Source organism: Terrapene carolina, unplaced genomic scaffold, assembly GCF_002925995.2.
Source record: "Terrapene carolina triunguis isolate 2854851 unplaced genomic scaffold, T_m_triunguis-2.0 Scaffold232, whole genome shotgun sequence".
In the NCBI taxonomy this organism is placed as follows: domain Eukaryota; kingdom Metazoa; phylum Chordata; order Testudines; family Emydidae; genus Terrapene; species Terrapene triunguis.
This window is the reverse complement of record NW_020664583.1, coordinates 3,539,125-3,564,292: the sequence shown is the minus strand read 5'-3', so window position 1 is coordinate 3,564,292 and position 25,168 is coordinate 3,539,125. Positions and strand designations below refer to the sequence as shown.

The 25,168-nt window shown below is 39.2% G+C and overlaps 1 protein-coding gene across 1 annotated transcript in view; it reads left to right on the top strand.

Annotated features, from left to right (window-relative positions):
• The first annotated feature begins 2,493 nt into the window (after window positions 1–2,493).
• SLC6A1 (solute carrier family 6 member 1) overlaps window positions 2,494–25,168 on the top strand; it is a 40,378-nt gene continuing 17,703 nt past the window's right edge. The window contains exons 1-9 of the mRNA XM_026656688.1: window positions 2,494–2,731; window positions 3,410–3,541; window positions 5,209–5,309; window positions 11,923–12,032; window positions 12,158–12,290; window positions 15,843–15,977; window positions 16,100–16,203; window positions 16,583–16,707; window positions 23,919–24,031. Of these exons, the coding sequence (XP_026512473.1) occupies window positions 2,494–2,731; window positions 3,410–3,541; window positions 5,209–5,309; window positions 11,923–12,032; window positions 12,158–12,290; window positions 15,843–15,977; window positions 16,100–16,203; window positions 16,583–16,707; window positions 23,919–24,031 (1,191 nt within the window). The remainder of the gene's footprint in view (window positions 2,732–3,409; window positions 3,542–5,208; window positions 5,310–11,922; window positions 12,033–12,157; window positions 12,291–15,842; window positions 15,978–16,099; window positions 16,204–16,582; window positions 16,708–23,918; window positions 24,032–25,168) is intronic.

Here is a 25,168-nt window from a genome sequence, read left to right as displayed (position 1 = left end):
ACAGTGCCAGATGCTCTTACCAAAAGGAAAGTCTCCAAGCCAGAAAATCAAAGTAAATGCATTTATCTTTTAATTTTAATCTAATGGTTGATAAACTGGAAAGCATGGAAGAAATATCTGATATGTGGAGAAAGCTGGAGATACATGTCATCACCAATCTCTGCAGTCAAAACAACTGTACATAAGCATGGAATATGATGGAGAGAAGAATCAAACATCTTGAGCAAGACACACGTCTCAAGGACATGCTTTATGAACCTGGCTGACTTGTATTTAACAAATCCTTATCCATCAAGTATTAAATATGAAATGGGATATTTAGTATATTTTTAGTGCTTGAAACTAATCCTGCAGAAAGATCCAACAGACTTGCACCATAATACAGAATATGGTAATTTAAAATATGACCAGAGATGTATGATCAGAGGAGTTGTGCTCTGAATTGTAGCTCAAAAGGAGGAGGACTTAATAAGAGAGTGATATAAATTGTTGGTAATTCTCAATTTGAGTCTAGCAGCAAAATGGAGAGAAAAGAACATAATGTTATAAAAATGTATTTGTGATTGATGGATGTGTTCTTTCCAGCACAACTCCAAGTGATTTATCCAAATGAAATCTTTCTATTCAGGGATGTGACCTGTGGATCAAAGAGGAATAGAAAGTACTGTGTGATTTGAAAAGTTTCAGAGAAGGACTGTTTATAACTGAGAATCTTTTAAACTCTCAGTTACAATTTCTGTTGATTATAAATACAACCTACAGAGTAAAGCCAATAAACTCTGTCTTGTTTGTTTTTATTTCAGGAAAGTGTGAGTAACTTGTTCTTCCTGGGCTTTGTATCACCCATACTGCTAACACAGTAACAACATGTATGATTTCTATAGGCAGCATCCAAATAACTTTACAGTGAATCTTGTTGCTTTCATTCCAGAGTTCAGTTTTAATGATTGTTAACTAACTGAATGCATGCTCAGCCCCCTCCTTATTAAAATCATTTGCCCCCTTGCAAATGACGTATGGATGTTCAGTATTCAAGAGCTCATATCCTTAAAGATGTTGGTTGAATTGAAATTAAGCCATTGAAGTCAATAGGAATTCCAGATGCGTAGCACTTTGCAGGAGATGTCACAAGTTATTTATAGTACAGTCATGCCTATTTTCTGCTGCTTCTCCTGTGTGTACTCAGGCCACAAAAGAGTAACATGGACATGGTAAAGCTGTGCAGAATGATTGATTCAGTACTAGCAAATGCTGTTTAAATGGCCCAAGGGTGTAACCCATACCAGAAAATACAGGGCAAGGATGGTGTGATCATTATAGCCTGTTACCTTAAATTACAAGGTAGAGTGAATAATCTGTGCTCTGTATGCTAGCCGTTAATTGTAAGAATATATAAGTGTGTGACTTACTTTACTTCAGCCTTTAAGGGTTGAGCCTTGTGGTTCAATATAACCTACTATTTGCAAATTCCTTTGGGAGTCTCCTGGATGAAAGGTGCTGTTATACATGCACCGTCTTAATAATAAGAGGACAGCAATTATCTGTAGAAAATAGCACTGTGATAGTCATGATGGCTCCCTGCAAATAAAGAGAACCTGCAATTATCATGGGAATAAATCTTTAACATGTAAATGTAGAATGTCAATGATTTGTTAAAATTTGAACAATGAAAACATTCCTCTTTTAAACTCTTAAAGCAGCAATTTCATTATTGACACATCATGCCTTGGAGCAAAATTATGCACTGTAATGTGGAAATGCTGGGTCCCTGACCAACCTGTAAATTAATTTTAAACTCCTATTTTCTGCCGGCAAAACTGCTCCAAATTCTAGTCAAAAAATATTCCTAATCTTTATTAAAGCATGGGCACTACTTGGGATGTGTGAAGAGCCTTTGTTTAATTTTCATGACTGTTGCCACCACTCTGCTGCTTTTCTTGGAGCATAAGATAAAGTCAATATAGACCATCACGTTCTGATAAATGTTATGCTGTGCTATTTGGAATTGTTTAATGCATGTTTATAGAAGCATGAGATCTGAAGCTGACTATGTAGTTTCATGTTTGCTCTCTCACTATTTTATCTCTGATCCTGCTATCATTGAGTCAACACCAAACCTCCCATAAGGCAGGATCAAGCCCTTAGATAAAACATACAGCAAAAGAAGCTTAATAAGGAAAGGCCTCAATTCAAAGGCTATTAAATCAATGGACATTGTCTCATTGATATCAACAGGCTTTGGATCAGGCCTCAAACAAGAGGTTACAGTAGAAGCACTTCTGAATTCTGTTTTGATCTTATGTCTTACAGATTAATAGAGAATCTGATTCTGGGATATTTGATTGGATCACAAACCATTCCAGCATTGTTTTATTTTACCAAACTCTTAGCTCCCTAGTTGGGTAATTAAGAGCCGCAAAGCTGCTGTCCACGTGGACTGGTGCTGAAATTTCTCGTCCACCTGCCAGAGCCTCTCCAGCTAAACCCAGAGACATGGCAACGAATGGAACAAAAGTTGCAGATGGACAAATCTCCACTGAACTTAGTGATGCTTCAATCACCAATGACAAGCCTAAAACCTTGGTAGTGAAAGTACAGAAGAAGAAAACAGATATTCCAGACCGAGACACCTGGAAAGGAAGATTTGACTTTCTTATGTCATGTGTGGGTTATGCCATTGGCTTGGGGAATGTGTGGCGATTTCCATACCTTTGTGGCAAGAACGGCGGAGGTACACATTTTATTTTATGCTTGTAGCCTGCAGTATATATTTAGATTAGACCTCCCCACAACATGTTTATTTTAACATTAAAGTGTAAGTTGCTGCTAATCTTTTTGCCACCTATAAAAATAAGAAAATTAATTGTTTGCTTGGTGTGGCAGGGAGGGTGCCATCAAGGAATTGGTTATAGCTCTTTGATTCTCAGGGTGGATTTCACTGCTGTGGGGCCTGTGGAGGTCAGAGCAGCCTGGGGGCTGGCAACTTTAATTAGCCATAGCTGGAGCACATTGCAGTGCCGCTCCTCACCCACTACACCTGGGATGAATTTGTGGGGAGATGGCATGAGGGCTGGCTACACCAGCTGTGAGCTTCCCTATGGCAGGGTAATTCTCATCTGGCCAGATCCAGCTACTTTCCTTCCCCTTTGTGCCACCTGAACTATTTTAAAAGCAAGCATTCCAAATGATATTAGGTGAAGTCCTTTTCTCCTTTACTTTCTACCTCTTAGGGCTACTAGTTGTTCAGAAAGGCATTCATGCATGTTAGCTATTTTGAATAATCAAAATAAAAATGATACCATGAAAAAAATCTGCTGTATAATAGGTATGGAAGTATCGGACTCTTCATAAAAATGTAGATTTAAGATAATTTTTCCCTGTAATGGACCACTTGCTGTATTCCTTTTAGGAGCATTCCTGATTCCATATTTCCTTACTTTAATTTTTGCTGGAGTTCCACTATTTCTTTTGGAATGTTCCCTTGGTCAGTTCACATCTATAGGAGGCCTCGGAGTCTGGAAGCTTGCTCCAATGTTTAAAGGTACAATATGAGATTTGTATTAACATCTACTGTTCTGATACTTCTAGGTCACAGAAACTGTTCAATGCACTTACAGAGCAGATAATGTTCCTTCATTTTTACTTTGCTCATTTTTTTTAAAGAAACATCTGATTTTTTGAACTGGGGCTGAAACTTTCAAAGTCATCTAAAGGATTTAGACACTCAGATTCCATTAAAATTAATAGAAGTTGGGCATCCAAATTTCTTGAGTAGTTCTGAAAATCTCAGAATAAATGTTTTACTTAGTCTTATAAATTTATATTTCTGATAGAATATAGAATAGTAAAGATTGTTTTGAATAGTTCTATGTTGAGGAGGTATAAAATATAATGGTTTCAGTTCATAGCAGTGTCAGACAATCTCCTTTTATCCTGGTTCATATGGGTTTTCAGCCCCTGTTTTTTATTATTATTATTATTTGTATTACAATAATGCCTAGAGGTCCCAATAGAATAACTTTAAGTTTGAACCTCAGAGCAAAACTTAGTCCAAACTTCTTAGTTTTTCCTGGTTTGAGATGCCAACAATGAGAAACCGTGAGTTTTGTTTTGGTTGTAAATGAAACCACAGCACCCAGAACTAGGACTTTGGGTTAGTAGTGAAACCTGAAATGAAACAAGTTTCAAATATGTATTCAAAAGTTAGTTCTGCTCCACACTACAGTACACATTTTAGCTTTCCTGCATTGCCATCTGTGTGTGTGACTTTCCCCGTTGAATGCAGACCATACCATACTTACTTCCACCTTGTCCCCCTCTTGTCTGGATTACTGCAATAGGACTACACCTGGAAAGCATCTTGGAAAATTCAGGCGATGAGGTTACAACTTACATAATGGTGTTTCCCACAGATAACACATTACATCTGTGCTCTACAGTGTACACCAGATCTTCTCCAAGCACAATTCAAAGTACTGACTTTGGTCGACAAAGTCTTTTATGGTTTGGGTCCCATGTACCTCTGAAATCAGCTTGAATACCATACAGTCCCTCGAGGGGTTCCCGTGGGAAGCTGAGGGTGGGGCATTCTCAGTGGATAGCCCACAACTCTGCTCCCTGCCTTTGGTCCAACACAGCCTGAGTTTGCTGGCTGCTGGGGGATAATTATTCTATGTCCACAGGCATTTTCTGAGGGACCAGGGTTGAGGTGTGGTGACTTACTTGAGGAAGCAACATGGTAGAGTGTGGGTTTGTGGGTTGGGAGCTTTTCATATGTATTGAAACATAGTACTGCACATAAAACTAGGCCTCAGTTTTCAAAAGTACCCACTCATTTTGGGGTGCCAACTAGAGACATCTAGGAGATGCTTGTTTTTGTTATTTTCAGAAATGCTAAGCACCACAACTCCAGTGGAAGTCAATAGAAGCTGCAAGGGTTTATCATGTCACAAAATCAGGGATCAGGTATCTCAATTTGGGTACCCAAAACATGAATCACCTAAAATTAGTATCCACTTGTTATAATGTTACTTCTAGAGTTTCAACTGGGTGCATTATCAATAAATCAATACGATGTAATTGTTATGTATATGATGTTTCCCCTTCCAACTGTCACCATTTGTATTAGTGCTGATGTTGTTAAAAACATTGCTAAGAATAGTAGAAAAATCTCTAATATTCACTTTGTTTTGTTTTGTTTTCCTGCAGGCGTGGGGTTAGCAGCTGCTGTCCTGTCCTTTTGGCTAAATATTTACTACATTGTGATTATTTCTTGGGCCATATATTACCTATATAATTCATTTACTACTGTAAGTGTGTGTGTACTTTTGTTTTAATAGAAGAAGCAAAAACTTGTTGCTGATAGCTGCTTAATCCAATCCACCTCCTTGTAAACATTATTGTAGATTTAAAAAATAATTTTTTTGAGAACTAAATTGAACGGAACCTCTTATATTTAAGTAGAGAAAGTTTAAAAAATATAAACAAAGTACACAAAAACTCCCTTTTTCCCAACAAAAATTTAGAATGAAAAAAATGTATTCAGGGTTTTTCATTCAAAAAATTACAAAATGAAACTCAGTGAAAATTTCATTTGGATTCAGTTTTTCTAAAATCCAAAAATTACCAAAATGTGGAAATTTCAGATTTTTTCTTTCTATTTTCAATCATGATTGCATGGAATGAATGAGGTTTAGGGTCCCCTAGACACCCACCACTTTTTTTCTCTTCCTTTTTCTCCTTTTTTATTCTGTAACTTCTCTAATTTTGGAAGAGTTAGAGTGGCAATGTTGCAGTGTTTCATTTTTCCTTTTGCCACTCTGTAACTTTTCCAATGTTAACAAAGTTTTGAAAAGATACAGTGAAAAAAGTGATGAAGGAAAAAAAAACTTTGGACATTATTTACTTTGTTGCACTTAGTGGGAAAAAGAAGGAAGACAGAAAAATGGGGGGAGAAGGAAATTTGAAATGTTTTTGGTTTTCAAAAACTGAAACAAAATAAATTTCAGTTTCAAAGAAGTTTTTGTTTCATTTCAAAATTTCCCCTTAAAAGACCAAAAGTGTTGTCAAAAGACCAAAAATGTTGTCAAAAGACATTTTCATGCAAAATACTGTGTTCAAAGAAACCCTATTTTTCATTAGAAAAATATTTCAGTTGAAAAATTTAAATGAGCTCTAAAGTTGAGTATTGTTTTTGTCAACAAGAAATATCACTAAAATAAAGGTCTATTATAACTGGATCTACAGTTGGCACATTGAAATTTTGGACTTATTAATTTCATATTTATTATTCATAATATATTAAGCACCATTGTTGTACAACTGGACCCACTCATGCAGTTTTTATGAAGTTCTTACCCAGTCAAAACTCCTATTAAAATGAATGAGAGTTTTGCCTGAGGACAACACACTTCTTGTAGAGCGCAGTCTAAATCAATCTTCATTCTCTTCCACTATATGCTGAATTGAATTTCATGGAAATTTAAGTGGTATTCCACCCATATGTGTGATCTATAGATTGTATGAGATGCCTTCCATGTAGTTCTCATCAGAGCAAGCATAGGTAAAACAGATCTGATCTTGTGTTCCTTATTTACCAAGATGCTCCACTCTTCTCCCCCAAAGAGAAAGAAAGAAACAAACAACAATGTAGCACTTGGTGAGCACAGAACAACAACTCCTCTTTAGAAACATTTTTCTCTATGCTGCCATGTTGTTATAAGATAGAGGCCCAGATTCTCTGGGCTGGCCAAGCTCTGTTCGTCAGAAGACCATGGATGGGGAGGACAAAGATAGCTTTTCTGCATCTTTGGGGTTCCCCAATCCTGAGATTGGTTCAGTTCCCCTCAGTGCATTTTAGAGCAGCCTCAAGGCAGTTTGTAACTCCAGAGAGGTCTTTTGGAAGCCCTGGATTGCCAGAGTGCAGTGGCACTCCAACCATGCCCCACACCAATGCAGAAACATGGTTCTGTATTACCGAGGAACCATCTACATAGGGGAAAACTTAAGGAGGTCAGTTAAGACAGCTGTATGACTAATTTGTGCCAATGAAGTGGCTGAAAGGGGCCATGGCAGAGTCAAGAATCTGGCTCAGTTTGTTGATGATGTTTTGTTGTTCAGTATTGTGGATGCCACAATGGAAATTCAGCTTCCATTAGTCTCTTTTGACTTGGCTTTTCTAAGGAAGCTTTACTTTGCTTCTCGTTATTTTCTATAGTTCGTATTTAAGAAACTTTTGTTTTCTATAAATTTTAAAAAATGGGTAGAAAAAACAATTTGGTAAAGCCACTTTCAAAACACATTAAATTGAAATGAATACATACTCCATCAGAACTTGCATCTTGTTTCTGGACAAGTGCCTTAGTTAGGGACTTAAGGTGTTTTCATGATTCATAGATTTAAGGCCATAAGGGACAATTATGGTCATCTAGTCTGAGTTCCTGTATAACACAGGCCATAGAACGTCACTCAGTAATTTCTGCATCAGACTCATAATGTCTGTTTCAGCTATAACATATTTTTTAGTCTTGATTTAAAGATTGAAAGTGACAGAGAATCCACCATGTCCCTAAGTGAGTTGTTCCAATGGTCAGTTACCCCCACAGCTAAAAAAGAGTTGGGCCTTATTATTAGTCTCAATTTGTCTAGCTTCAGCTTCCAACCACTGGATCTTATTATGCTTTTCTCTGCTACATCTATCAGAAATGTCTTCCCTATGTAGGTACTTGTAGACCATGATCAAGTTACCTCTTAACCTTCTCTTGGATAAACTAAATAAAATGAGGTTCTTGAGTGTCTCACTCTGAGGCATATTTTCCAGACCTTGAATAATTCTTGCAGCTCTTTGTTGAACCCTTTCCAGTTTTTCAATATTATTTTTGAAATGGGAACTTCAGAACTGGACACAATATTTCAGTAATAGCCTCACTAATGCTGTATACATAGGTAATACCATCTCTCTACTCCTACTTGAAATTCCTCCTCTTATGCATCCAAAGATTGTTTGCTCTCTTACCTACAACATCGCACTGGAAACTATTGTCCAATTGGCTATCTACCATTACCCCTAAGTTCTTTTCAGTGTCACTCCATTTCAAAATATTGTCTCCCATCTTGTAAGTATGACACAAGTTCTTTGTTGCAAGATATATGACTGCATTTAGCTATATTAAAGTGCACATTGTTCAAACAAAAGTGTACTTGACCAAACAGTCCAGGTCAGTATGTGTAACTGACCTGTCCTTATCATTATTTACCGCTCCACCATTTTTTGTGTTATCTGCAAATGTTACTAGAAATGATTTTATATTTTCTTCCAGATTATTGATAAAAGATATTGAATAGCACTGAGTCAAGAGCAGGTTCCTGTAGAATCCCACTAGAAACACCCGTTAGGAAAATTCCCCATTTATTTATACAATAATTACTTTGAGATATATCAGCTAACCCAGGAGTTCTCAAACTGGGGGTCAGGACCCCTCAGGGGGTTGTGATATTATTATATGGGGGGTCGCGAGCTGTCAGCCTCCACCCCAAACCTTGCTTTGCCTCCAGCATTTATAATGGTGTTAAATATATAAAAAAGTGTTTTTAATGTATTGGGGGGGTCACACTCAGAGGCTTGCTATGTGAAAGGGGTCACCAGTACAAAAGTTTGAGAACCACTGAGCTAACCAGTTATTGAGCCATTTAATTTGCACTATACTGATTTTGCATAGTGCTGATATTTTTATGGGACTAAGTCAAATGTTTCACAGAAGTCTAAGTCTATTAAGTTAATACAGCAGCCTTAATCAAGCAAAACTGTAATCTCAAAAAGGCATCAAATCTGTTTGTTGACTGTCCTTTATTTCTTTACTGCTTGCATCCCATATCAGTCTTTTTATGATCTTTCCCGGCATTTATATCATGCCAACCAGCCTGTAATATCCTAGGTCATCCCATTAACTCTTTTAAAATATTGGTGCAACATGAAGTTTTTTCCAGTCCTCTGGAACTTTCCCAGTGTTCCAAGATTTATTAACAATCAATTTTAGTGATTCAGAGAGCCCCTCAGCCAATTCTTTTAATACTTATGGGTGTCCTGTTGATTTAAAAATGTTTGACTTTAATAGTTTCTGTTTAACATCCTTTCCAGTTACTAATGGAATAGAAAGAATTTCCTTATCGCTGTAAGACAGTGGTTCTCAAACTTTTGTACTGGTGACCCCTTTCACATAGCAAGCCTCTGAGTGTGACCCCCTAATAAATTAAAAACACTTTTTTATATATTTAACACCATTATAAATGCTGGAGGCAAAGCAGGGTTTGGGGTGGAGGCTGACAGCTTGCTTCTTCCCATGTAATAACCTCGCAACCCCCTGAGGGGTCCCGACCCCCAGTTTGAGAACCCCTGCTGTAAGATGTGAATACATCATCCTGCTTCTTTACAAATACAGAACATAAATATTTATTGAAAACTTCTGCTTTTTTCACTCATGATAGACAATTTTACCATCCTTATCTAATATTGAACAAATATAATATTGACCTCGATACCTGGGAAGCTACTAGAGCAATGTATAAAACATTCCATTTGCAAATAGTTGGAGGATGAAGGAGTGATCACTAGCAGCCAGCATGGATTTAATAAGAACAAATCATGCCAAACCAGCTGGATTTTCTTCTTTGACAAGGTAACTGGTTTGGTGATAGGGGGAAGGCAGTGGACATAATATATCTGGACTTTAGCAAGACTTTTGATACAGTCCCACATGACATTCTCATAAGAAAGCTGAAGAAATGGGGGCTCAGCAGAACTACCATTAAGTGGATACATAATTGGTTATACAGCCACAAACAAAGAGTAACTATTAATGGAATGATGTCAGATTGGAGGGAGGTCTTAAGTGGGGTTCCACAGAGATCTGTTATGGGTCCAGTGTTATTTAACATCTTTATTAATGATCTGGATGTAGGAATAGAGAGCATACTGATCAAATTTGCAAATGGCACAAAGCTAGGGGAGGTTGCAAACATTTTGGGGTATAGAACTAAAGTTGAAAGGGATCTTGATAAATTGGAGAACTGGGCTATAAACAACAAAATGAAATTCAACAAAGGCAAATGTAAGGTGCTACACTTAGGGAAGATAAACCAAATGCACAAATACAGAATGTGGGATAACTGGCTTGGCAGCAGCACTGCTGAAAAGGATCTGGAAGTTGTGATGGATCACAACCTCAACATGAATCAACAATGCAATGCTGTTGTAAAAAAAATCAAATGCAATCTTGGGTTGCAGTAACAGAGGCATAGCATGCAAGTCATGGGCGGTGATAGTACGACTCTACTTGGCGCCAGTTAGGCCTCAGCTGGAGTACTGTGTCCAATTTTGGTCACCACTGTATAAAAAGGACATAGAGAAACTGGAAAGGATCCAGAGGTGGGCAACAAGTATGAGCAAAAGGATGGAATGCAGCCATATGAGCAAAGGCTGGAGGAACTGGGTATTGTTAGTTTGGAAAAGAGGAGATTAAGGGGGGGCCACAATAGCAATCTTAAAATACTTGAAAGGCTGCCATTAGAAAGATGGAGAAAAATTGTTCTCTTTTGCCACAGAGGGCAGGACAAGAGGCAATGGGTTCAAATTATAGCATAGCGGATTTAGATTAAATCTCAGGTAAACTTCCTAACTGTAAAACCAATAGGACAATGGAACAGACTGTCTAGGGAAGTCGTGGAAGTTCCTTCACTGGAGGTTTTCAAAAAGAGGCTGGATAGCCATCTGTCTTGGATGGTTTAGACACAACAAATCCTTCATCTTGGCCACTATATGACCCTTAAAGTCCCTTCTAACCCTATGGTTCTATGAGATTATGATTCAATACCAATATTAGGATTTTGTTAGTTGATGATGCATTTAAAGAATTTCTTCCTATTTTCCTTAACCTTACTGGCCATAGATTTTTTGTCATTGATACCTTTCAGCTTTCTTAAACATTTTCTTAAAGCGTTCTTAAACAATTCCCAAGTATCATTCACACTTTTATTTTTTCCTCCCACTCAATTCTGCTCAAGATTGCTTTCAGATCTGGGAAATTGGCCCTCTTAAAGAACCAAGTTTGTTTGTTTGTGACTATTTGCACATAACATTTTCTGGATTTTGCATAACATGTTCTTCATGAAACAAAGTTGTTGGTAGTCTGATATATGCTAGGAGTGTAGGATTGGGGTCTAAATTGGAGTATTTTGACTTTCAATTCCCATGAAGTCTCTGATAAACTCACTCTGTGTGCTGTAACATGTGCAATAGTCTGCAATACTATATAAAATCACTGGCTTCCAAAAGTATGACTATCAACAGGGTATATATTTTATTGACATCAGCGTTGTCCAAAATTACTTGCACAGATATTCAGTCATTAGATTCTGGTTTTTATCAAAACATCAATTCTTAAAGTAAGGAACACTGTTGTATAAAATGCCACTGGAAAATAGCAATTGTAGTTCAAGTTCCTGTAAACATCTCTCCTCCTCAGTCTGAGAGAAAAACTGAAACCTTTGGATATGGTGTGCTCAATAATAGTCACATTTCATTACCTTTAATGTAACAAGGACTCTTGAGCTCCTCTCCAGAGCAGCCATAGCTTAAAGAACTGTCAATACACTCTCACATTTTAAGAGGCATAGCTGATTCTGAAACATTTTTGCCTGATATGGTGAAGAAAGGAGGAAACATTTTCACATTTGATTCATATGACAGAGAAGAAGTTAAATAACTTTTATGGCAGACATTCCTCCAGGGACATACGTGCAGTGCAGAACTCAACCTACATTAGTTTTCGAATCAGCTGTCATTCCTAGTCAGAGAATATACCTGAGGTAATGTTTACTTGTAAAACATTGTTAGTAGCTTGACTCATATTTTTTCTTTTTAAATAGACTCTTCCTTGGAGACAATGTGGAAACGCATGGAACACAGAGCGCTGTTTCTCCAATTACAGTATAGCAAATACCACCAACATGACAAGTGCTGTGGTTGAATTTTGGGAGTAAGCTGAGCAGAATCTCTCTATACATCATTTGTGTGCATATGCATAGTTCAGCTTGTTATAATACATATACATACTTCAGAATAAGCAGTTGTCCAATGCCCCATTCTTTTTGCTGATTCTAGACGCAACATGCACCAAATGACAGATGGACTGGAAAAGCCAGGGCAAATCCGATGGCCATTAGCGATTACACTGGCAATTGCCTGGATTCTAGTGTATTTTTGCATCTGGAAGGGGGTAGGCTGGACAGGAAAGGTAAGATTTAGAACTGTTGTAAGTGCTCTTAAACTAAAACTGTGCCTATTTTGTTCAACCAAGTATTCTGAAAATTCGTAAGGTAAGATGTACTAGTGACAGCCATCTTTCTGGAAAATGCCTCTGAGATATTGAATGCTGCCCTACTACAAAGTTTAAAATCTTCCATTTTTTTCGCCCTGGATTTCTTTGTAAAGCATTTTGTAACAGTGTGTGAAGGGTTTTGATAATTACTCAAAAATTACTTGATAATTACTAAAAATGAGAGCGAGAGAGAGACCAGATTGGTGAGGGAATACCTTTTGTAGCATCAACCTCTATTGGTGGAAGGGGCAAACTTTCAAGTTTCACAGAGCATTTCCTCAGGTCTGGAGAAAGCAATTATAGTCTCCAAGCTAAATACAAGATGGGACAACTAGTTCAGCATAAGAGGTTCACACATGTTGTAGAACTCCACTTAAAATGAAGTGGGCAATTGCCCATTCATCTCCTGGAACCAACACAGTTACAACAGCACTGCAAACAATGACTAAAAATGTCCATACAAAAATAATGAAAAGCTTCACGAAAAATGGGTCAATTTAAAATCATGTAAAATGGATGTAGATGTGATGTACACCTCCCTGCACCACAGTTGGTGAATCTGACCCAATATGTTTAGTAATGTACCTGTACCTGTCACATGTACTTTGCACAAAATCCTGTGTGTAAGAAGAAATTCACAACTTCATACTTTGGATCAACAAGTAAGTCCTTGCTTAATGAAGCAGCTCTGTGTGTGTTGGCAGGGGGGAGAGGTTATAGTTTAAGGACTTAATTCTTAGCTACCCTAAGGCTTCTTTGCACCACAATGGCAGTGTAAAGGGGAGCAGGTTGGTTACATCCAGTTTGAGGCCCCTTTACCTTGCCAGGGCAGGTTATAACAGCCTTCGAATAAATGAGAATCAGGCCAAAAAAACTGAAACATGCAACAGTTTGGATATTATCATTCAGGGTCTTCTGTGACCATCAATACTTATAAATCCCATTCTAGACAATTAAGTCTTTATGTTAAAGCATAACTCTGCCACTAGGACATATGCTTTCCAATACTCCTGTATTCTCATTACTATATACCTATATTGTGAATATCCGCTGGTGATAGTAATATAATTGCAGTGTATTTACCAAAAACTACATTCACTGTACATTAACTACATGCATTTGAAATGTAGCTACAGTATAATTCTAAGGCCTGGCCTTTATGCAGCTGCACACTAGGTTGGAAAGGGTACAAAGAGCCTTCCCCCCTTGCACAGCCCTTGCTGGGGCCAGACAAAATTGCTGTCGTGCTGCAGGGAAGGTAAGGACTACTCCCTCCCTACTTCCCTGGGGATGGCCTGGGACTGGGAACAGCATTTAGCATAGACCCTTGGGCTTCACTGTGTTTTTATGTTGTGCCCACTACCCCTTTTGTGATTAAAAAACACCTCTCCAAATTAGCAAGTCTTGGGAAGAAGTGCCATGGAGGTATGTGCTGCTGTAGCTCATTGTCTGTAGCAGCAGCTGCAGTCTACTGCTGGGTTGGGGTGCAGGATTCTTCACCATCAGTTCCCACATAGGACATTGGCCTTTGTGCAGGGGACCAGGATTTGGCACACCAACAAGATATAAAACACGATCATTCGGCTGCAAAATACAGATAACTGAAAGGAGCTAATTTAGTGACTGTTGAGTGCACGTCTGCTCCCTTGGATCTTGGAGTCATCGAGGATAGTTCTCTGAAAACGTCCACACAGTGTGCAGAGGCAGTCAGAAAAGCAAACAGGATGTTAGGAATCATTAAAAAGGGGATAGAGAATAAGACGGAAAATATATGATTGACCTTATATAAATCGATAGTACGCCCACATCTTGAATACTGCGTACAGATGTGGTCTCCTCATCTCAAAAAAGATATACTGGCACTAGAAAAGGTTCAGAGAAGGACAACTAAAATGATTAGAGGTTTGGAACGGGTCCCATATGAGGAGAGAATAAAGAGGCTAGGACTTTTCAGCTTGGAAAGGAGGAGACTAAGGGGGGATATGATAGAGGTATATAAAATCATGAGTGATGTGGAGAAAGTAGATAAGGAAAAGTTATTTACTTATTCCCATAATACAAGAACTAGGGGCCACCAAATGAAATTAATGGGCAGCAGGTTTAAAACAAATAAAAGGAAGTTCTTCTTCACACAGCGCACAGTCAACTTGTGGAACTCCTTGCCTGAGAAGGTTGTGAAGGCTAGGACTATAACAGTGTTTAAAAGAGAACTGGATAAATTCATGGCTATTAGCCAGGATGGGTAAGGAATGGTGTCCCTAGCCTCTGTTTGTCAGAGGGTGGAGATGGATGGCAGGAGAGAGATCACTTATGTTCCCTTCATATATAGACTGAAGATGACATTCAGATGATTTGCCACTTATCTGAAGAGAGAACTAGGGCTATGTCTACACTACTGCAGTAAGTTAACCTAAGTTATGCAAATCCAGCTACGTTTTTCACGTAGCTTAGGTCGACTTACTGCGGTGTCTACACAGCACTGGGTCGACGGGAGACACTCTCCCATTGACTTACCTTACTCTTCTTGTTCAGGGTGGAGTACAGGGGTTGACCAGAGAGCGCTCTGCCATCAATTTAGAGGGTCTTCACTAGACCCGCTAAATCAACCCCGGGTGCATCGATCATTGGAGCATACAGCGGTAGTGTAGACATAACCATAGTGTAGCTGTCAGATTCAGACTCCACTCTAGTGATGTTACCATACGGCACTGAAGTGAACTTCGCACATAAATTTTGATGTGGCCAATTGAAGGCCTTCTTTTCACTGGTCAGTAAGAGCCACGCTCCACTTTCAGGTTAAGCTGATAGTTGGACTTAGCCTGTTCAAAAGAAATGGTTGCCATCCAGAATTTCCCTTCTCCTCCTCCTTTCATACTTTCCCAGGAGGCAGCCAATCCATTTTTGTGGCCTGACTTCACAACAACCTATCCCAGGGCTTTTGGAAGCCAGATGATGTCAAGAACCAATGCAGGGCAATTCTGTCACCAACAAATGTCTTCCACCTCTCCCCTCTCCCTGATGTAGGAGCAGATCTCTGCTAGCAGGGATAGAGCTCATGGGATGGGAAGAACAGAGCCATATGGTGCTCTCCTCCAGGCTGAGCTCTGCATGGAAGTGCTGGTGCTCACACTGCCAGCAATGAGGACAAGAGCAGTATGAACCAGTGCCTCAGGGGCAACCCTGACCTCTCCCCAGCCTCTGGCCCTAAGAGCAGGTGGCAGAGCAGTTGGAGGGGGGTGTTATTTACATTTGGTGAGTAGAGGATTCTGGACCTGGTATGTGGGAATAAAGAGCAGTATACCATCACTTCCCCACCAAATTTGACCCTTGCCCAGTATTCCGGATTGAAAAACAAATCTGGGTTCCTATCACTGTATTCTTGTGAAGCAAGTAGCTAAAGCTATTGAAAGTTAATGTAAAGAGCCCATTCTAACTCCATGCTTACAATTCCTTGTTTCTTTCTGTTAGGTGGTATATTTCTCCGCTACTTATCCATACGTCATGCTGGTTATCCTGTTCTTCCGTGGAGTGACACTGCCTGGGGCAAAGGAAGGCATTTTATTCTATATCACTCCTAACTTCAGTAAGCTCTCTGATTCTGAGGTAAACATTTAATTCTTGTAAACCAAAGTTCCATGCTAATTGCTCACCATTAACAAAGTATCTAAGCAGCCATCAAAGTGTACATCTACGCATAGTAAAAAAAATTTGCTTTCTGCAATTAGGTCTGGCTTGATGCTGCCACGCAGATTTTTTTCTCCTATGGTTTGGGTCTTGGTTCACTGATTGCTCTTGGAAGTTACAACCCTTTCCACAACAATGTTTACAGGTAAACGTATTGTTATATGTATTATAGTAGGACTTAGACATCCCTACTGAGATCAGGGCCGCACTGTGCTAGGGGCTGTACAAATATGTAGCAAGAAACATTTCTGGATCCTAAGATCAAAGAATCTAAATAGAAAAGACCAAAGTAGTAGTATCCCCATTTTACTAATAGGGAATTGAAGCCCAGAGAAATTATGTGACTTGTCCAAGGTCACAGAGAAAGTATGTCAAAGAATTGAATCCAAAAGTGCTGAGTCCCCAGTCAAGTGCCTTAACCATAAGACCATCATCCTTCCTCTCAATGAGGATAATAGAAAGTACTGGAAGGTAATCAGTATTACTTTATTTATTAGTCTAATGCACCTTTTTCTTTGTTTCAGGGATTCCATCATAGTGTGCTGCATAAATTCATGCACAAGTATGTTTGCTGGCTTTGTCATCTTCTCCATTGTTGGATTCATGGCTAATGTCACAAAGAGGTCTCTTGCAGATGTTGCAGCATCAGGTAGGCAACCTATTTCTTTAAGCAATTCAGTGGCATCCATTAGTCTGTTTACAGCAATATATATTTTATCCAATAATTCCATTTAATTATTTGTTCACACTTAAGATAGTCCAAGAAAGGTTTTAGGGCTTGCTGGAGCACAAGCCTCCCATGCTGCTTTGCAGTTAAGATAAAGATGTCTAATGAAGAATGGAATTTCATTGTGTAGTAACCCTTAACCTATTTTGAAATGTATTTTTACAATGTACTAACTCCAAGATTTGTAATGGATTACATTATCCAGTAAAGGGCATATGAAAGGACTAACTAGCAGGTGTTGAGACAGGTGGACAGTTGCAATGAAACAGGGAACTTTGGAAACACCTGTTGAGTTTTTGCTTAGTTTGATTTCAATGAACTAAAAATAAAAGTGAAGGTTAGTTGAAATGTCCATGTTTCCACCTGGTTTGGAGCTAAACCATGAATCATCCCAGGTTCACTCAGAAAACTTGTGATATTGAGAAAGTTTCCACAAACCTACTCTGAGTTCTGAACTTCCAACAAAATCAGGCTGGTTACACCATTTTTGTTCCAAACGTTTGCACAAGCTGTGTGTACCAAAAGAGGCAATAGCCAGGGGCCAGAATCAGGGCTGTCCTTAGGATTTATGGGGCCCTATGCAGTATTATTAAACTGGTGCCCCTATGACTGACAGCAGCCTGGGCTCACATGTGTATTTTAGATCAGGGTGGTCTTTTGAAGGATTTAGTTAAAAAACTGTATGTCTGAAGATCCAAGCATTTAAGGCTAAAGATGAATACTCAGATTGTGCATCTAAAAATCTATGTAAGGATTTTTTAGATATGTGAATTTATAATCTTCAGCAACACACTAATTAAATATTTTTAAAGCAAATTTTAAACTAAGGTCCTGTAGACTAACATGTTCTGAGTAAAGTAAATATTACAGTAATGCACAACAGTTTTTGTCAGTAAATTCAGAAACTGACAGTATATACCTGGTGGTTGGCAAATGCCTGTTAAATGGCTTCATTACCACTTGAATGGCCCTTTAACAGTTTCAATGTTGTGCTAATAGGCCTGGCAGGCTGGAAGGCTTTTTCACTTTTAAGTACTATATCCCCTCTGGAGGAAGACTCACCAAGCTGCAGCAGCCAGCTGTGTTGGGAGCCTGCAGGAAGGGTCAGAACAGAGATAGGAACTAGTGTGAGGGTGGACACTAAGACTCAGGGGTGCCCCAAATTTTCAGGTGCCCTACGCAGCCAAAACAGCCCTGGCCAGAATAATAAACAGTGAAGGGTAACAAGGACATCATTACCCCCAAGAAATTATGAGGAAGAAAGACCATCAGCAGACTGGACGCATGCTGTGAGAAACTACAGGGAAGTCCTTCCACAGCTTTTGTTAATTATATGCCTCTTTGTGCATGTGCTGTCTTACTAACTGTTTGATTAATACATCCAGTCAAAGCTGACTTATCCCAAGTCAGTTGTTGTTGAATAAATCTGAACTTGAGGGAATGTTACTTATTGAACTTGTAATTGCAATTAAAAATGCTATTGATTATTGGTTCTTGATTAATTTGTTACTGATTGATTATCAACATATTTAATATTTCCCCTATTAGGCCCTTCAGCTCCTTGTTAACTTAGTTGCACCTTATACACACATACACATACAGAGAGAGAGAGATGAATATGAATTGTTTCAAGTCTCTCAAGGCAGTCCAGTATAGGCAGTGCCAGCTCTACCATTTTTGCCGCCCCCCTCAAAAAAAAAAGCCGCTCAGATTACCGCCCGAACTGCCAAAGCAAAAAAAAAAAAAAAAAAAGCCACCCGGACTGTGCCGTCCCAAGAATGGACGGAATGCCGCCCCTTAGCATGTGCCGCTTCCTCCGCTGGTGCCTGGAGCTGGCCCTGAGTATAGGGCCCTAAAGCAGTTAACACTGAACGGGATGACTGCCTAACTGAGTCACTTATTCACAAACCCAGCTCTTAGGGCACCTACTAGTGATCCAGCTTGTGCTAAGGAGAATGGATGACAGGGACTGCTACTTACAGGAGACAATATTAACAAATGGGGACACGTTCAGCCAGTCTGGTGCTTAACTGGGTATTAAACAGGTGTGAAAATCTGCGCACCAGCCCTTTGCTGTGATGGTTCCCAAAGCAGAATAAATACAGATGAAATGCAGCGACAATCTGTTCTGTTTGTCTGTTTTTACTCAATCATTCATTATTTCATTGTCCGACTTTCCAATACGGTCATTACTTTTTCCTTACTGACTTATTTTCTAGCGACATGACCCTGTGCCTCTCCAAGTCAATGGCAAAACTTCTGTTAGCAATGGGAGCAGGATTGGGCCCCTTATCAGGACAATTGTTTTATTAGGACAGTAAGCTGGGTCTCCTGGGTAGCAGGAATCTGCTGTATTTTGCTTGAAATTCAGTGACTTGACCTCAAGTGAAAAAGCTTAGCTTACTAGAGCTGGTGCTTGCCACGACTCAGTTACCATGCCAGATATCCATACAGATACACAGCAACTGTAACCTCATGGAGGAACATGCTGATAACTGTAAGTCACTGGCTGTGGGACACCAGAGTAGTGTGTCTTACCATGTTATTATGAATAACCCAATTATAAAATACCTTCTGGTCTTCTTATGAATAGAACTTGAATTGCAAGAACATTAACTGTCTTAAGCAGAATATAGGCACAGAGGAATTAGCCAGAAACCTGTAAGGACATGTAAAGTTCCCATTTGATGGCTGTGAAAGTCAATGGTGTGAGAAATAACCTTCTTGAGTTGTGCACTTGATTTTTATGTGACTGCATAAAGATTTCCAGTGGCACCTGTGAACAGTTGCCAACAATTCCAAACCTGGGTGCCAAATGTTAGGCTTCTAAATGCATTCTGAGGCACCTGAGGCTCAGATCCACAAAGGTCCTTAGGCACTTAAGTCCCCATTTTAGGCTCTACTGTGGTCCACAAAAGTCCTGTTAGGCTGCCACCGAACACTGTAGGTACCTAAACTCACTTGGTGCCTATGTGTTTGAAGTAAAACTTCCCTCCTGCCTTTGGGCAACTGCACTGCTGCCTCACTCTAGGCATCCAGTCGCCTATCTCAAGTCTAAGTCCCAGAGCAATCCACAGAGCAGGGAAAAACAGGCATTTGTTTGCCTAGCTCATGTGCAGGGCCTGATCCAATACTCACACTCAGTCACCGCCTACTGTATCGGGTCCCATTCAAATTCAGGCCAGAGGTGGTGGTGGCCAAACCCTGCTTATAACTGTTAGTCCAGTGGTTAGATCACTGTCTTGGGATGTGGGAGACTCAGGTTTAATTCCCCCCGCTGTCTGAGGCGGCGAGAGGATTTGAACAGGGGTCTTTTTCTCAGGTGAGTGCTCTGCCCATTGTGCTAAGAGGGGCTCCCTCAATCTCTCCTGTTGAAGCTGTTCCACTGTGGATAAATACTTAAATTTTCCTTGGGCCAGAGAGAGAGTGAGCATCACTCTAAAGCCTGGAGAGGGAATTGAACCTTGGTCTCCCACATCTCAGGTGAGTCCTATTAATACTACACTAAAGGTTCTAAGGTGGGCAGCAGCACCACCATCACCTCCAATTCTTGGCAAGATCTCGTGAGCAGAAAGGAAACAGAAACAGTGAGAATGTTTTCAGTGTGTGTCATTCTCTCTTTACAGTTTGGTTCTTACATTTTTAAAATACCAGACAAATATCAGAATGACCCACAATTACAGAATAGTTATGAGAGCAGTACAGTTATGGGGAAATTATTAAATGACCTTCCTGAATTTTAAAAAACCCACTTTCGACCCAGTTTACAAAAAAGCACTCTATGTTAAGTAAAACACAGTTAATGTGCTAAGAGATCATGAGTGGGCTAGTAATGTTTATTTTGTGTCATAATTATGTTTGGTTTTTTTCCCCAAAATACTGCTTTACCCAATGATGTTTGGACAGTGGAGAGAGAGCTAAGACAGAAGTGGACTAGTTCAGAGAGTTGTGTTGGTTTCTAATCTTGAAGCAAACTCTTCTAATGTTGATATAGGACTTAATACATGGTATTTGTTTTGGATTTTGTCAATATTTTTTTCTTCCACATATTCAGAGCTTCACATCTCCTTGATTCTGAAAAAGTAATATGCAGTATCATGAAACTATGTCTTTGGACTTCGATTTTAATCAATATTATCAGCAGCTGCTCTTGTAAAGAGCCTTTCTGTAGAATCAGAGAGCACCTGACTCTCTGCTCTGTATAGTGCTGTAATGCTACTTCTCTTAGCGATGTTGGTATAATAGAATATGCAAATAGTAATAAAAAATACCAGCCAGATGGCATTCCCTAGATTTCACAAACAGGAGATAGGCTACATAAATTGGGAAAGGCATCTTATGACATTTGCTATGGCTCTGGCTTTTGGAATATTATGTATATTTCACTTGACAATTACACTACAGATGCTGTGCAATAGCCAGATCTGGTTTGGCAGTTCCATGTTCCTGTTGGGATTTGATTTTGGAAGCAGACTCTGTTTTGCTTATCAACTCATGAAGCAACACTGGAAAAAATGTGGTTCATATCCTGCTTTTTATATATATAATCAGAGTGTGATTTGGATTAAGCTGTGAATAATGTTTGCTCCCTTTTGTTAGGTGTAGGGCATCATTATTATTAGACAGGAGCTAGGGTCCACATGTGGATTTCATACATTGTATATTATATGCGCATTAGTTCAAGGGTGTTTGGAGCTGGGATTTTTGGTCTGATCCAGAGATAGGAACCAACCCCCAAATTTGGATGCAGATCCTAGTTCAGAATCCACAACCCAAAATTATGGAGCAATGCAGATCTGCTATATTGGGTTGGGCCCACCTCTAATATTCTTTTTAAACACGTAGGCTTGATAATACATGACATCTTTTCTGATGGGGTTGCAAGCTGCAATCTGAAATATTTGGTCTTTGAGTCTTGATGTATTTATTCCTGACATCATTTTCTCTAAATGCTCCAATTTCATTTTGTAAAAAGTAGTATGAAGCAAGAGAGTTTTAAAGACACTACCATCACAACCTCTACTCTGTTTCATTGGTGCATATGAACACAGCAAAAGCAAGAGCATATTTCTCTTTCTGGGATTTTTGCCATGTGGGAGGCATTCCAATCATATTTAATAATGCTGATCAGCAAAGGTCAAAGTATATGCAATGAGGATATTGGAAGGTAAGCATCTTGGAAGATAACGTTCGGATATCTAATGTTGTTTGCTGCTTTGCTGTTCCAAAAGCTACAATATGTCCCTGCCAGTTATCACAGATGTACTTATTTTCTGTGAAAACTGAATAAAGATTATATTAAATTTACAGTTAATAAGTAGGATATCCACTTTAGGAAGAGGCACTCCAATTTTATTTCTATGATTACTTTAGATTATTATGAGTTTCTCCATCAGCCTACCAACAGCTAGTTCCCAGTGTGCTAGGACAACAAAAACACACTCTTTCCTTTTTTAATAAGGGTCATTTCCCCCTTCACCTTCCACCCCTTGTGCTTCATAGTAAAAAGACCATGAATACTGGGACCAGTGCTGTTCTATGTATTCATAAATGATCTGGACAAAGGAGTGAACAGTGACGTGGCAAAATTTGCGGTTGACACAAAATGACTCAAAATAGTTAAGTCCAAAGCTGAAAGCAAAATATTACAGACGGATCTCCCTAAACTAGGTGACTGGGCAACAAAATGGCAGCTGAAATTCAATGCTGAAAAGTGCAAAGTAATGCACATTGGAAACAATAATCACAACTACACATACAAAATGGTGGGATCTAAATTAGCTGTTACCACTCAAGAAGGAGATCTTTGAGTCATCGTGGATAGTTCCCTGAATACATCTGGTCAATGTGCAGCAGCAGTCAAAAAAGCGAACAGAATGTTAGGAACCATTAGGAAAGGAATAGATAATAAAACAGAAAATATCATAATGCTACTATATAAATCCACGGTATGCCCACACCTTGAATACAGTGTGCAGTTCTGGTTGCCTCATCTCAAAAAAGATATATTCGAATTGGAAAAGGTACAGAGAAGGGCAAAGAAAATAAGAAGGGGCATGGAACACCTTCCAAACGAAGAGAGATTAAAAAGACTGTGACCATTCATCTTAGAAAAGTGACGTTTAAGGGGGGACATGGTAGAGGTCGATAAAATCATGAATGGTTTGGAGAAAGTGAATAGGAAAATGCTACTTACCCCTTCATATAACACAAGAACTAGTCGTCACCAGATGAAATTAATAGGCAGAAGGTTTAAAACTAACAAAAGGAAGTACTTCTTCACATAGTGCGAAGTCATCCTGTGAAACTCGTTGCCAGGGGATGTTGTGAACTGAGTTCAAACAATAATTAGATAAATTCATGGAGGATAGGTCCATCAGTGGCTATTATCCAGATGGCCAGGAATGCAATCTCATGCTCCGGGTGTCCTTAAACCTCCAACTGCCAGAAGCTGGTGCTGGACGACGGGATGGATCATTCAAAATTGCCCTGTTCTGTTCATTCTCTCTGAAGCATCTGGCCCTGACCACTGTCAGAAGACACTTCTTATGTTAGAGTAATGTATATTGCAATAGAAATCATTCCATGAAATAGCAAATGGTCCTATTCAAAATACTGGAAAGTGAATCTGCATCTCTATCAGAGTTATCTTTGATATTCCTTTTATCTGTTCTGCATATATCAGAGGGGAACTGTCTCCACATTTCCTAAGGACTATTCTGGCTGTAGTTACAGCTATCACCAACTGTTTGAGTGTAGGTTAAAGGCAGAGATAGTTCACCAAGGAGCCTGAAGATGATGCAAATTCTGTCCCAGGGAGGCAAGCATATTTGCAGTATCAAAACTCACGAAGGCAGCCTTTTAGGAGCAGCATTTTGAACTACTTCTAATTTAAAACATTTGAACCTGAGGTACCACTTACTTTTTTCTCTATAGCAGAGTTTATTTTCTCTCTATTATTTCCCTGATATAGCTATCCCACCCCAACTTGCACCTCATTTGTCTTCAGACTGGCAAACAAACCAAAAACAGAAGTACCATAGAGTGCAAATACTTTCACCATCCTGTTGCATTGTATCAAAGCTAAAATAAAGATATACAATTAATAACCCATCTCTTGTTTCTGTTACCAGGTCCTGGACTGGCATTTTTAGCTTATCCAGAAGCCGTGACACAGTTACCTGTCTCTCCATTGTGGGCAATTCTGTTCTTCTCCATGTTGCTTATGCTTGGAATTGACAGCCAGGTAATGTTGCTTACTGTTGATTCTTTTAAAAATACTTTATTTTCTGTAATATGTATGACATGACAAACAGTATGCAGTGTTGTTGTAGCCATGTTGGTGTCAGGATATTAGAGAGGCAAGGTGAGTGAGGTAAATATCTTTTATTGGTGATTCACCTTGTCTTTCTAATAACAGACAGTATCTCTTTCTGTGCATTTCACACTGTAAGCTATCATTGAGTACAGGACCACTTCTAGTGCAATGGGGTAGACAGCTGGGGGAGGAGACCTAAGGGTTTGGGATATTCTGAAGGCCAGCAACTGGTACTGAGCCACTTTCCTTTCCACAGGAACTGCTAGTTCCAAACCTCAGAGTCAACGGCTACAACAAAAGTAGGTACAGTATGCAGGATATGTACTCTGCAAACAAAAAGGCCTCCTCCTTAATTATTAACAATTTTATATTGTTGATTATAAACATTTTTGAGGTGTCCATCACTGAGGCAATATTTGGACATAGTTTAAAGGTTTAGATGCAACAAATATTTCCTGACAAAGGAATTATATACGCTATGGCTCCCTGCAGCACCTGATTTAACAGCTAAACTGATAGCTGGAAAAGTCTAGCTAGTAAACCAAGTGGAAGGAGACTCAAGAACCTACAACTAGCAGAAGATGTGGACCAGGAGGCCATGTTGCATCTCATTCTAAATGTAGTAAATTGCAGAATTAAAAGAATAACCCATAGGTGGAAATTCAAGAGGCAAATGTCTACTACTGAAAAACCTTGTCTCTGGCACCTGAGGGACAAACAGAAGAGAGACAGCCTAGCACAGTTGTCATTGTAGTGTGTGGAAAGGAAGCAGGTCTCTGAGATACTGTGGCCTAAACCAGGAAGGACTTTATACATGTTAACCTTAATCTTGAATTTCACCTGGGAATGAATAGTCAGTACAGAGCTCGGCTATTCTGCCAGTTTGCCGTACTGAAAAACAAGATGCTAAAGAATCACACTTTGGAAAAAATCTTTTCGGGACTTAGAGTGCTTAAAAAAAATGGAAAACTTCATACAGCTTCAAGAACATATTTCCAGCACAGAAAGGGACTAGGTGGCTTATATTTTAATTGACAAAGGAGTGATAGTATTTTCATTTTCTCT